At 61.7% G+C, this 12,949-nt stretch overlaps 1 protein-coding gene across 1 annotated transcript in view; it reads left to right on the top strand.

Moving 5' to 3' along the window:
• LRP1 (LDL receptor related protein 1) overlaps positions 1–12,949 on the top strand; it is an 81,244-nt gene that overhangs the window by 67,145 nt on the left and 1,150 nt on the right. Inside the window, exons 61-88 of the mRNA XM_041757287.1 lie at positions 273–461; positions 1,040–1,188; positions 1,609–1,702; positions 1,828–1,944; positions 2,160–2,279; positions 2,629–2,751; positions 2,874–2,999; positions 3,363–3,479; positions 4,151–4,257; positions 4,380–4,512; positions 5,326–5,445; positions 5,560–5,682; positions 6,019–6,159; positions 6,261–6,395; positions 6,467–6,586; positions 7,680–7,948; positions 8,686–8,864; positions 9,374–9,480; positions 9,735–9,851; positions 10,352–10,528; positions 10,643–10,783; positions 10,895–11,068; positions 11,342–11,503; positions 11,900–12,074; positions 12,164–12,265; positions 12,419–12,483; positions 12,587–12,677; positions 12,781–12,925. Of these exons, the coding sequence (XP_041613221.1) occupies positions 273–461; positions 1,040–1,188; positions 1,609–1,702; positions 1,828–1,944; positions 2,160–2,279; positions 2,629–2,751; positions 2,874–2,999; positions 3,363–3,479; positions 4,151–4,257; positions 4,380–4,512; positions 5,326–5,445; positions 5,560–5,682; positions 6,019–6,159; positions 6,261–6,395; positions 6,467–6,586; positions 7,680–7,948; positions 8,686–8,864; positions 9,374–9,480; positions 9,735–9,851; positions 10,352–10,528; positions 10,643–10,783; positions 10,895–11,068; positions 11,342–11,503; positions 11,900–12,074; positions 12,164–12,265; positions 12,419–12,483; positions 12,587–12,677; positions 12,781–12,925 (3,818 nt within the window). The remainder of the gene's footprint in view (positions 1–272; positions 462–1,039; positions 1,189–1,608; positions 1,703–1,827; positions 1,945–2,159; positions 2,280–2,628; positions 2,752–2,873; positions 3,000–3,362; positions 3,480–4,150; positions 4,258–4,379; positions 4,513–5,325; positions 5,446–5,559; positions 5,683–6,018; positions 6,160–6,260; positions 6,396–6,466; positions 6,587–7,679; positions 7,949–8,685; positions 8,865–9,373; positions 9,481–9,734; positions 9,852–10,351; positions 10,529–10,642; positions 10,784–10,894; positions 11,069–11,341; positions 11,504–11,899; positions 12,075–12,163; positions 12,266–12,418; positions 12,484–12,586; positions 12,678–12,780; positions 12,926–12,949) is intronic.

The following is a 12,949-nucleotide window of genomic DNA, read 5'->3' as shown; positions in this document are numbered from 1 at the left end:
ATGCACAGTTTAGGGTCACGAGAAAGGCAAGAATGGGAAGTGGGGGATCGGGGAACATCAGCACAGGGAATTCTATATTACAGAGTAGGAACGTGCTGTCAGAAGGCCTGAGTTTGAATTCCAGCTCTGCCACTTACTAGCTATGCAACTTTGGGAAGCCTCTTAACCCCCTGGACCCAGGGCCAGCAGCCAGAGGGCTGTTGTGGGGTTAAGGGCGTCTAGCAGGGAAGGTACTGACTGGCTGCTGGGTCTGTTCCCTCCCCTGTCTGCAGTGCTGAGCCAGGACATCCCGCACATCTTCGCGCTGACCCTGTTTGAGGACTACGTCTACTGGACCGACTGGGAGACAAAGTCCATCAACCGAGCCCACAAGACCACGGGCACCAACAAGACGCTCCTCATCAGCACCCTGCACCGGCCCATGGACCTGCATGTCTTCCACGCCTTGCGCCAGCCAGACGGTGAGCGGCCAAGGGGTGGGAGCAGATGGAGGGTGAGCCTGGCATGAGGGGCCCCCGCGGAAGGAGGGGCCCAACAAGACTGGTTGCTGCCCACCCCTCCTCCAGCATTGCCTGAGAAGTGCTTGCCAGACCCGGGGAGATGAGGGAGGCTGTGGATGGGCCACGGCCTGGCTCTCAGGAGCTGCCGCCCAGTCCGGGTGCAGCCCACCAGTCCTGTAGCAGCGAGCTCCCAAGGCCGGTGAACCAGGGGGGGGTCCGGGTGCAGGACCCCAAAGGCAGGCAGGCGGTAACTGAGGGAGGGCCCCAGCAAGGCAGAGTATGAGGCTGCAGGGCTGGCCTGATCCTGGGACCTCAAGAAGAGTCCTCGCCTTTCTCTGGCTTCAGCGTCCTCTTAGATGAGTAGGATTTGGACCCGTCCTACCTCTGCCAGGATAGGGTGGGGCTGAGCAGCCTTCAGGACCGGAAAACGTGGCACCAGTGAGTGCCGCCCTCCCTCTGCAGGGGCCAGTGGCTCGGGGAGCCGGGGCCCATAAACTGGGCCCAGTCGGCTGGCGCTATAGCCACTTTGTCTCCGGCAGTGCCCAATCACCCCTGCAAGGTCAACAATGGTGGCTGCAGCAACCTGTGCCTGCTGTCCCCTGGGGGAGGCCACAAATGTGCCTGTCCCACCAACTTCTACCTGGGCAGCGATGGGCGCACCTGTGTGTCCAACTGCACAGCAAGCCAGGTGAGGCTCGTCCCCTTGACGCCCATTCACCGATGCCTCGTTCCCCGAACCCCCACACCAGTACCCCCACTCCTCTTCGGACCCCAACACCCGCTCTAATGTCCTCATGCATCTGATTTTTCCACGCTAACGCCCCCACATTTCTTGCCTACCTCTTGTCTCCCCACAGCAATATTTTTATACCTGTCACCTCACACAAACATCCCCACATCCTAACCCTGACCCTCCCTCACCAGTGCCCCCCACCCTGAGCCCCGCCCAGATACCCCCTCACCTGGCCTTCCTGCACTCGTCATACCCCAACCTTCCATCCAGCTCAGCCCCCCAACAAAATACCCTGACCCTCCCAGCCCCTCAAAAGAAAACCTCCTGAGTTCCCCAGACCCCCACCAACCCCTCTTGCCCCCACCTGCCCTCCAGTTTGTGTGCAAGAACGACAAGTGCATTCCCTTCTGGTGGAAGTGTGACACGGAGGACGATTGCGGGGACCACTCAGACGAGCCCCCAGACTGTCGTAAGTGCCCAGAGCAGGGGTGGCAAGAGGGTCCTGCGTTGGGGCAGCCTAACCACCCCACCCCAGGCTCTGAGGGGCCACGCCCAGCCCCAGCCCTTCTGACTCTGAGGCTCCCCTCCTGGCAGCTGAGTTCAAGTGCCGCCCAGGGCAGTTCCAGTGTTCCACAGGCATCTGCACAAACCCTGCCTTCATCTGTGACGGGGACAATGACTGCCAGGACAACAGTGACGAGGCCAACTGCGGTAAAGGGCTGCCTGGCCACTGGCTGCCCTCCTTCTTCCCCCCCACCTTCTCCCTCCCTGGGGTTTGGAGGTTTCATACTATACTCAAAGAAGCTCAGCCCACAGTAGCCTCCTCTCCAGGCTGGGCTCTGGCTGAGGGGGTGGGGTGCCCCCTTCCTGCCCCCCAATCCTCTGCCCTCCCATGCTTACCCTCCCCTCCCTCCTATCTCCCACAGATATCCACGTCTGCTTGCCCAGTCAGTTCAAGTGCACCAACACCAACCGCTGCATTCCTGGCATCTTCCGTTGCAATGGGCAAGACAACTGCGGGGACGGGGAGGACGAGAGGGACTGCCGTGAGTGCCTGAGGCCGTGGGCAGGGGGCGGGCTGGTGACATAGGCACAGGAACACACCGGTGACATCTACCTGCCGCTCCTTCCAGGGCCGCACCGCCCTCAACTAACGTTATCAGATGGGCCACATGAATGATACTGGGTGTGACTTGGCTTGCTCCTGAAATCATGGCACTGGGCATAGGGTGTGCAGACAAAGAGGCACCAAACAAAGTTGGGGATAAGCCATCTCCTTCTCCTAAGAAACTGCTGGCGGGACCAGGGCTAGAGCTTGGAAGAGGGAGGAGGCGGTGATCCTGAACGGCGGTGGGGGTGGAACAGGCGGAGTCTCATTCTCTCTCCGCTCTGCAGCCGAGGTCACCTGTGCCCCCAACCAGTTCCAGTGCTCCATCACCAAGCGCTGCATCCCCCGAGTCTGGGTCTGTGACCGGGACAACGACTGTGTGGACGGCAGCGATGAGCCCGCCAACTGCAGTGAGTTGCCTGGTGCCCCCGGACCCCACCTTCCCTCCGCAGTGTCTGCTGCCCCCCCCCCACCGCCCTCGCGGCCCTGCTCCTGCAGGAGCCGCCCCCTCACCACCGGCCACCCCTTGCAGCCCAGATGACCTGCGGAGTGGATGAGTTCCGCTGCAAGGACTCGGGCCGCTGTATCCCTGCACGCTGGAAGTGTGACGGAGAGGATGACTGTGGGGACGGCTCCGACGAGCCCAAGGAAGAGTGTGGTGAGGCTCCCCGAGACCCAGCTCTCAGGGGAAGGCCATCCGGCCCGGCCTCCTGTGCCCACCACCTCCCATCTGAGTCCCCATCCCTGCCCCCTCAGCAGCACACACCTGTGTGGAATCTTCTCTGCCCACCCACAGGGAGCTGTGTGGGTCCCCTCCCCGGGGTAGCTCCTCCCGGCTCCTGCCCCCTCCTGCTTCATAACCTCCCCGGAGCCCACGTCTCAGAACCTTGCTGGGCCTCCCCCTTGCCGTCCTTGCTCCCACTCCCGGCCATCCTGCCCAGGGCTGCCTGAAACCTTCATGCCTGCCCCCACTCAGTCCCTGACTGCCCCAATATTTGCCCCCCAATCTTGCCTCCCGTAGACGAGCGTACCTGTGAGCCCTACCAGTTCCGCTGCAAGAATAACCGTTGCGTGCCAGGCCGCTGGCAGTGCGATTACGACAACGACTGTGGGGACAATTCAGATGAGGAGAGCTGCAGTATGTCCCCACCCTACCCCGCAGGCACCCCACCCCACCCCCGGACCGGGGCACCTCCCTTCTCTGCACCCCTGCTCCCAACAGGCCACACAGGGCAGGTGGCCACCTCCCAGGGCTGGGGGTCAGGTGCCCCCTCCCTGCTCACCCCACCCCACCCCGCTCCATGTCGTGTATTTGAGTTTGTGCCATTTCACCTCATCTCATGTTTCTCTCCATTTTCACACTGTCCTCTCGGGGTTGCAGAGGTAGGTGTCTCTGTGCTCCCACTCTGTGCCCATGCTCCCACCACACCCCGTGCCACTGCCCCAGAGCCCCCCGTCCCTGTGCTGTGCCTCAGCCCATCATCCTTTACTGACCTCTCCTGGAACCCTGGTGCTTGTCTTAGTGGTCTTGTCCCTCTCCTGTCCCCTCGGCCCCCCCACAAGTCTGTCTGAGGGCAGAGCCAGGGACCCGTGCCCTTTCTCGTGGGTCTAGCCCAGAGGGGTAAGTGTGAGCCCCCTCCGACCCAGCTGGTCCCATAAGGGCAGCCAGTTCTGGCTGAGCATCTTGGTCATTATGCCAGTCACCAGTGGCTTTCAGAGACACAGGGATGGGTGATATTGCTCCCCCGAGGGCTGGAGAGTCCCCACGCCCACCCTCCTGGGCCCTGTCTCTCCCCCGTCCTCCTCCAGCCCCTCGGCCCTGCTCCGAGAGTGAGTTCTCCTGCGCCAACGGCCGCTGCATTGCTGGGCGCTGGAAATGTGATGGGGATCATGACTGTGCGGATGGCTCCGATGAGGTGGGTCCGGTGGGTCCGGAGACCAGGAGGAGGGAAGGAGAGGGACAGGACGGCCAAAAGGATCAGGGTGGGACTGGGGGGGGGGGGTGGATCTGACCGGATACCTGCTCCTGTGCCCACAGAAAGACTGCACTCCCCGTTGTGACATGGACCAGTTCCAGTGCAAGAGCGGTCACTGCATCCCCCTGCGCTGGCGCTGTGATGCGGATGCCGATTGCATGGATGGCAGCGATGAGGAAGCCTGTGGCACTGGCGGTGAGCCCCTCCCCGCTCCCCAGTTGTGGCCCAGTCACTCTCTCTCTCTCTCCTACAGTCACCGTTCACGCAAAATCTTTCTTAAGCGCCTACCGTGTGCCAGACACTGTCCTGGGCTTCGGGGATAGAGCAGGGAGCCAGGCCCAGGGCACCCCGGACACTGCTGTGAAAGCTGTGCCCTCCACAACAGCACTTAGTCAGGGGGCCAGTTGGGCCAAACTCCAGCAGAAAGCCAGCAGCGGTGTCCATCCGGGCTCCACCCCACAAGTTCCCACAAGTTCCCACAGGGCAGGCCCTGCTTACTTCCCTGTCCCGGGGCAACGAAGCAGCACCGGCCCTTGGCTGACCTGCCGGGGCTCAGTGGCCCAGGGACACTGGAAAGCTTGGATAGGAGAAATCTGGGGCTTGGAGCAGAGGTCTCCGCGACAGCGAGGGCAGACACTGTGGCTTTGCCCTGGCGGGCTGGGACCTATGTCTCCTGACTCCCGGCACAGCTTGCCGCTGAACTACAGTAGGCCCGGATGCCCTGCCATGACCACCGGAGAAAGAGGGTCCTCTGGACCTCTCTGGACATGCTTCCCCCAAAAGTCCTCTTCTTCTCCCCTAAATACCAGAGGAGGCAGTTCTGCTCAGCTGCCTGGCTGGTGGAAAATTAGGAGCCCTGGGCTCTTGCGGGCTGTACACAGCTCGCCTGGTGATCCCTCTGGGCCTCCACTTGTGGAGGGAAGGGAGGCAGCACGGCCCTGCCTCCAGCAGCCAGCCTAGGGCACAGGGCTCATTCTTGGCTCTTTGCCCGCCGCCTCTGGTGCCCAGTGCGGACCTGCCCCCTGGATGAGTTCCAGTGCAACAACACTCTGTGTAAGCCACTGGCCTGGAAGTGCGATGGCGAGGACGACTGCGGGGACAACTCCGACGAAAACCCCCAGGAGTGCGGTGAGACCGGGCGGGGCCCTGGGGCAGGGGCCGGGCTCTCACGCTCCCCACTCCCTCGGGCTCCAGGCCCGCCTCCCTGGCTGATTCTGGCCCTGTCGCCTCCCACTGCTGCAGCCCGGTTTGTGTGTCCTCCTAACCGGCCCTTCCGTTGCAAGAACGACCGCGTCTGCCTGTGGATCGGGCGCCAATGTGATGGCACCGACAACTGTGGGGACGGGACGGACGAGGAGGACTGTGGTGAGCAGGGAGCCCGGGGACGGAGCCTGGCGCCGGCGGGCATGGGGGGGACAGTGCTCGGGCATGGGGGGGACAGTGCTGGGTAGTTTGGGTGCTGCACAGGGATGGGGGTGGGCCAAGTGGGAACTGCGCCTGGGGAGAGGGAGCCTGGGGGAGAGAGAGAGAGAAGCCCTTCCTTAGGAGAGAGAAGCCCCGGGAGGCTTCCTGGCACCTAGGTCTCTAGGTGGAGACTAGGACTCTGAATGACAAACAGCCCCAGGGTCCCTGGGCCCGGGGGTGGGGCGGGGATAGGCCCTGGTGGTGAATAGCCAGATCTGAAGCCGCCACCTTCCCCAGAGCCCCCCACGGCCCAGACCCCCCACTGCAAAGACAAGAAGGAGTTTCTGTGCCGGAACCAGCGCTGCCTTTCCTCCTCGCTGCGCTGCAACATGTTCGATGACTGCGGGGACGGGTCGGACGAGGAGGACTGCAGCATCGGTAAGCCGCTGGGCTGCGGGGCAGGCGCCTGCCGAGGGGCAGAGAACCGAGGCCCAGGCCCACGGTGGCTCAGGTCAGGGGACCCGCTCTATCCCCCACAGACCCCAAGCTGACCAGCTGTGCCACCAACGCCAGCATCTGTGGGGACGAGGCCCGCTGCGTGCGCACTGAGAAAGCCGCCTACTGCGCCTGCCGCTCTGGCTTCCACACCGTGCCCGGCCAGCCCGGGTGCCAGGGTAGGAAGGCGGGACTCGGACGGGGCGGGCAGAAACCCAGACCCTCTGTGACCCTCCCGTGTAACCCCCAGACATCAACGAGTGCCTGCGCTTCGGCACCTGCTCGCAGCTCTGCAACAATACCAAGGGTGGCCACCTCTGCAGCTGCGCTCGCAACTTCATGAAGACCCATAACACCTGCAAGGCCGAAGGTACCACCTAAACCTACCTGTCTGCGGAGAGAACCGAAGGAGTGGGTGGGGCTGCGAGGCACCAGGGTGTAAAAGGGTGCTGATGTGGGAGGGGATGCGGATGCTTCCCTGCTGACACTGTGCGGACACCTGTCCAAGCACCAAACCCCAGACGCATCCGCAAAGGTATCCGCACAGCTGCCGGCTCCCAGGCTGGCCACGGTGCAGAGGGTGCTGGTTCGGGGGGTTGGCTCATCTGAGGAAGTTTGGGGCGGGGCAGCACACCTCTATCCCACAGGTGCCTCCTCACCCACCATCCCCAGGAGGAGAGCACACAGACGCATCACCACACAATTCACATGGACCCCTTTTGCTTTTTATTTGAAAATAATATTTTAAAATATTTGAAAAAGCTTTATTGGGGTATAATTGACAATTGTCAGATATTTGTAAGGTGATGATTTGATATATGTACACTTTGTGAAAAGTTTCTTTTCATTGAGTTAACACAACCATAATCTCATATATTTACCTTTTTTTTAAAGATTTTATTTATTTATTCATGAGAGACACAGAGAGAGAGAGAGAGGGAGAGGGAGAGACACAGGCAGAGGGAGAAGCAGGCTCCATGCATGGATCCCGACACGGGACTCGATCCCGTCTCCAGGATCACATCCTGGGCTGAAGGCGGCGCTAAACCGCTGAGCCACCCAGGCTGCCCCCTATATTTACCTTTTTGATGGACAATGAGAACATGCCAGATCTACTCCTCCATGAGCTTTGATGCACACCTACACCCCCGAGCCCCCATGCACACACATCCATGTACACGTGTACATATGTGCAGCCCCACTCTGCCCCCAAGAGCACATATCAGACAGCATGTAGCAGAGTGGTGAGGCCAGCCAGTGGCCATGCAGAGACGAAGTCCCTGGGGCTGGAGCGGCAGAGAAGGTTTTCTGGAGCAGCAGGTCATCCCAGATTAGCTCAGGGAAGGAGAGAGGAGGGAGCATATCCTGGCACCAGGCTCATCATCCCCCACCCCGGCCTCCTGCCTCTGCCTCCCCCCTCCCCGGTTTCCCCGGACCCGACACCTGGCCTCTTGCCCCTGCAGGCTCTGAGTATCAGGTCCTCTACATCGCCGACGACAATGAGATCCGCAGCCTGTTCCCCAGCCACCCCCATTCGGCTTATGAGCAGGCCTTCCAAGGTGACGAGAGCGTCCGCATCGATGCCATGGATGTCCATGTCAAGGCTGGCCGTGTCTATTGGACCAACTGGCACACAGGCACCATCTCCTACCGCAGCCTGCCCCCTGCCGCGCCTCCCACCACTTCCAACCGCCACCGGCGACAGATTGACCGGGGTGTCACCCACCTCAATGTGAGCACCCTGCCTGGGATGGGACCTACACAGATTGGATGGGCAGACTGCAAAGAGCAGATGGCTCAGAGCAGAGTTTGGAAAGGACAGTGGCAGGGGGCAAAGGGTGAGATTGGAGGGCAGGGCCATCAGGATTACGTTGTGGGCACAAGGACAGGCACACAGAGCAAGGCCAGTTGTGAGTGGTTGGCCCTGTCACGCTGCAGCCCCAGGAGGCAGGGTACAGTTCCTTGAGCATCGCAGCCACATTCAACTCCTGATTGATCGGCACTGCCGCCCACCGTGTCAGTCTTGGCCACCTATTTGACCTCTTTGGTTTTTGTTTGAAGATTTTATTTGAGAGAAAGAGAGAGAGGGTGGGTGCAGAGGGAGAAGCAGACTCCCCACTGAGCAGGGAGCCCCGATACAGGGCTCCATCCCAGGACCCCAGGATCATGACCTGAGCTGAAGGCAGACACTTAACCAACTTAGCCACCCAGGTGCCCTTATCTGACCTTTTTGGGCCTCACTTTGTTCCTCAGTAGAGCAAGATAATAATATCTAATCCAGCAAAACAGGAAAGCTCTAAGTATGGCCCGTAAGATGAGGGTCAGTGAATCTCTTCAAACTCAGAGAACTGGCTCTCCATCTGGGATGACATTTTAGCAGGGACAAGCTGACAGGTGGTGGTGGGGATAAGGGGCAGGATGCCAGAAGGTGGCAGCCCCTGAAATCATCAACACCACTACCCCATTCAGATTTCAGGACTCAAGATGCCAAGGGGTATCGCCGTCGACTGGGTGGCTGGGAACGTGTACTGGACTGACTCGGGCCGAGATGTGATTGAGGTTGCACAGATGAAGGGCGAGAACCGCAAGACACTCATCTCGGGCATGATCGACGAGCCCCACGCCATTGTGGTGGACCCGCTGAGGGGGTGTGCAGGGGACCCCTGGGGGGGGGCACCCGGCGGTGCTAGGAAGCTCCTGGGACAGCGGGGGTGGGGCGGGAAGCCAGGTACCCAGCATCCCCAAGCACATCCTTCCCCTTCCAGACCACCCTGAGATTAGAGTCCTCCTCTGGCCTTGGGTCTTCAGCTGCCCCCAGTGCCGCCCCTCCCCAGTTCCTTTGCCCAGAACTCCCAGTTGGCCTGCTCGGGGAGGGGCCTGACTTCCACTTGGCTGGCTCTCATGTGGGGCCAGGTTCCAGCTTCTTTGCTCCAGCTCTAACCACTTTGATGACCCCAGATTAGCAGATAGTGGTTTCAGGGTAAAAGATCCTTAACCTGGGTAGAGAGCTGACCCCCCTGGTTTTCTCTGGAGGAAGTAGAACACCCCCCTCCCAATACCCAGCAGTCCTGTTCCCAGGCCATAACCTGGTGGCCCACATTGCTCAGCCTCCTTTGGCAGCCTCGGGTCCTACCGACACTGACTTCTCCTTCCCCAGCACTATGTACTGGTCAGACTGGGGGAATCACCCCAAAATTGAAACAGCAGCAATGGACGGGACCCTTCGAGAGACACTGGTGCAGGACAACATCCAGTGGCCCACAGGTCCGTGGCAGCAGGGGGCAGGGGGCAGGAGGTGGAGGAGGAGTGTGTTTGTTGGGCCTGAGGTCCCATAAAAGCTAGGAGGAGAAGGGGCTTGGACTGGGATGGACAATGAGTTGTGGGGCCTTTTCCCAGAACTGACGAGGAGCAGTTGTGGGAACGGGATGGAGCTGCCCAAGCATGGAGACAGTTCTGCTTTTCCTCAAGCCCACAGTGGGGAAGGCTGGGCCTTCACAGTGCTCTCTGCCTCCCCGCAGGTCTGGCTGTGGATTATCACAATGAACGGCTCTACTGGGCAGATGCCAAGCTCTCAGTTATCGGCAGCATCCGACTCAATGGCACGGACCCCATTGTGGCCGCTGACAGCAAACGAGGTCAGCATCGGGGAGCAGCCTCCACCAGCCCTGCCCTTGGGCCTCTTGTCCTCCCCACTGAGTCCAAGGCCTCACCCAGCACCTGGGTCATCCTCCTCATTCTGGCATCCAGCCGTCCGTCCTGCAGGGCCTTCCAGCCGCGGCCCACCCCCCGCTGCCACCCACCTGCTGGACTCCCTGTGTACCAGCCCTGCACCCTCCAGCTCGCTTGCCCATGCACTCATTCTACAATGAGTATTAAGCTGCATGGAGGCAACAGAGGCGGAAGGAGGAGCTTAGTAAATGTGGGGAGAGGGAGCAGAAGTCGGTCCTGATCCCGGAAGTCTAGGACTGATGAGGCCTTTAGCCAATAGTGGCCACAGGAGGAGGAACGGGTTGGGGGGAGTTCTGTTTGGGATGTGTTGAGTTTGGGGTGCCTGGGAGCCATGGGAGCCATGGGAGCTAGTGACCTGGAGAGTGACCGGGGCCCGAGTCCCCTCTGAGTCTACCTCTGTCCCCAGGCCTAAGTCACCCCTTCAGCATCGATGTCTTTGAGGATTACATCTATGGCGTCACCTACATTAATAATCGTGTCTTCAAGATCCATAAGTTTGGACACAGCCCCCTGATCAACCTGACGGGGGGCCTGAGCCACGCCTCTGACGTGGTCCTGTACCACCAACACAAGCAGCCCGAAGGTAGGTGTAGCATCCTGGGGGCAGTGTCTGGGCTCCAGCTGCAGGTCCCGGTGAGTGGGGGGAGGCTCTGGGCCCACAGGCTTAGCATCCTGCCACCCCTGCCCACACCTGCAGTGACCAACCCCTGTGACCGCAAGAAGTGTGAGTGGCTCTGCCTGCTGAGCCCCAGTGGGCCTGTATGCACCTGTCCCAACGGGAAGCGGCTGGACAATGGCACCTGTGTGGCTGTGCCCTCGCCAACGCCCCCACCAGATGGTACGCTCGTGCCCCTCCCGTGTCCCCACTCCCTGGTCCCAGGACCCCATGCCCTGCGACCCCTGAATCCCCCCCTTCCCTGGCTCTGTGCCCTGATGGTCCTTCCTGCAGCGCCTCGACCCGGAACCTGTAACCTGCAGTGCTTCAATGGTGGCAGCTGCTTCCTCAATGCGCGGAGGCAGCCCAAGTGCCGCTGCCAGCCCCGGTACACAGGCGACAAGTGTGAGCTGGACCAGTGCTGGGAATACTGTCGCAATGGAGGCACCTGCGCTGCCTCCCCCTCCGGTAGGGCCATCCGTTCTCCTGCCGAGACTGCTTCCGGCTCCTTGAGCCCAGGGCCCCAGCCTGTCAGCCCCCCACCCCCGGGCCCGGCATCCACATCAGGCGAACCCTCAGCCCCCGTCTCCCCTCCTTCACCTCCCTGCACCACTCCAGCCCGTAGCCCCAGGGCCCGGCCCTCTGCCCACCGCCGTCCACCTGGCGCTCCTAGGCCTGCTCTCCCGCACGGGCCCGGCGCCTCGGGGGCCACCGCCCTGCTCACACATCCTCTCCCGCCAGGCATGCCCACGTGCCGGTGCCCCACGGGCTTCACGGGCCCAAAATGCACCCAGCAGGTGTGTGCGGGCTACTGTGCCAACAACAGCACCTGCACCGTCAACCAGGGCAACCAGCCCCAGTGCCGATGTCTACCTGGCTTCCTGGGGGACCGCTGCCAGTACCGTGAGTGAGCCATCCCTGGGCCCAGAGGAGGGGACGGGCGCACCGGGGGGCCTAGTGCCTCGGCTGGTGGTCACAGGGGCATACTTTAGGGAGGGAGGCCAATCGCGACTCAAGCAGCCTCAAGTTGCACCCCCATAGGGGTATCTGCACGCGTCCCCCGAGGTGGTGAGCCTTCTGGCATCGGGATTATTCCAGGGAGAGCTGTGCCCTGTCAGGATGCTTGGGGTGTCCTCATGCTCTGAGTCTGCGACAGGTGGGGCCATAGGAGGCTCAGGAAGAGGTGGGAGTCACTTAAAAGACCTGGGGGGTCCCCTCAGGTGTCCAGCCCCCCCACAACCTGTGCAGGGCCCTCGTGAGGGCGGCACTTGAGGCACCTCCTCTCCGACCCGACCACAGGGCAGTGCTCTGGCTACTGTGAGAACTTTGGCACCTGCCACATGGCCACCGACGGCTCCCGGCAGTGCCGCTGCACCGCCTACTTCGAGGGACCAAGGTGTGAGGTAAACAAGTGCAGCCGCTGTCTCGACGGAGCCTGTGTGGTCAACAAGCAGAGTGGGGACGTCACCTGCAAGTGAGTGGGGCCCGCCCCCTGGCCTGCCCCTCCCTGGGCACCTCAGACACCCCTTCCCAGCCCACCCAACCTGTCACTCCTTCCTGCAGCTGCTCTGACGGCCGGGTGGCCCCCAGCTGCCTGACCTGCGTCGGCCACTGCAGCAATGGTGGCTCCTGCACCATGAACAGCAAAATGATGCCCGAGTGCCAGTGAGTTGAACCTGAGCCTTCCCGAGACCTAGCTCAGCCCCGCCCCTCCCCACACCTGAGCGGGACACTCGGGACCCTGTGGCCCCTCCCTGTGCCCTGGCAGCTGTGGCTGTGGAGGTCATGCCTACTTGGGTCTGCCCCTCCTGTCCACAGGTGTCCACCCCACATGGCAGGGCCCCGGTGCGAGGAGCAGGTAGTCAGCCAGCAGCAGCCTGGACGTAAGTGGCAGGGGCTGGAGAGACGGAGGCTCGGGGGCCTGGAGCAGGGGGATTCGGGCCCCCTGCTTCCCTGAAGCTCCCTGACTCAGTTTCCCCCCTCCAGATATGGCCTCCATCCTAATCCCTCTGCTGCTGCTGCTGCTGATGCTGCTGGTCGCTGGAGTGGTATTCTGGTACAAGCGGCGCGTCCGAGGGTGAGTTGTGCAGAGTCTGGAGAATTCTGGCTATTATATTACCCCCCTGAGCCCTGCCCCCCCCCCCAGGATCCCCGAGCCCTCATAATCCTGCTTCCCCCAGGGCTAAGGGCTTCCAGCATCAGCGGATGACCAATGGGGCCATGAATGTGGAGATTGGGAACCCCACCTACAAGATGTATGAAGGCGGGGAGCCTGATGATGTGGGGGGCCTACTGGATGCTGACTTTGCACTGGACCCTGACAAGGTGGGCCGGGAGGACAGGGGAGGA

The sequence above is a fragment of the Vulpes lagopus genome, chromosome 5 (assembly GCF_018345385.1).
Source record: "Vulpes lagopus strain Blue_001 chromosome 5, ASM1834538v1, whole genome shotgun sequence".
Taxonomy (NCBI): domain Eukaryota; kingdom Metazoa; phylum Chordata; class Mammalia; order Carnivora; family Canidae; genus Vulpes; species Vulpes lagopus.
Note: the sequence above shows the minus strand (reverse complement) of the source record. Positions and strands in the feature narration are given on the sequence as shown.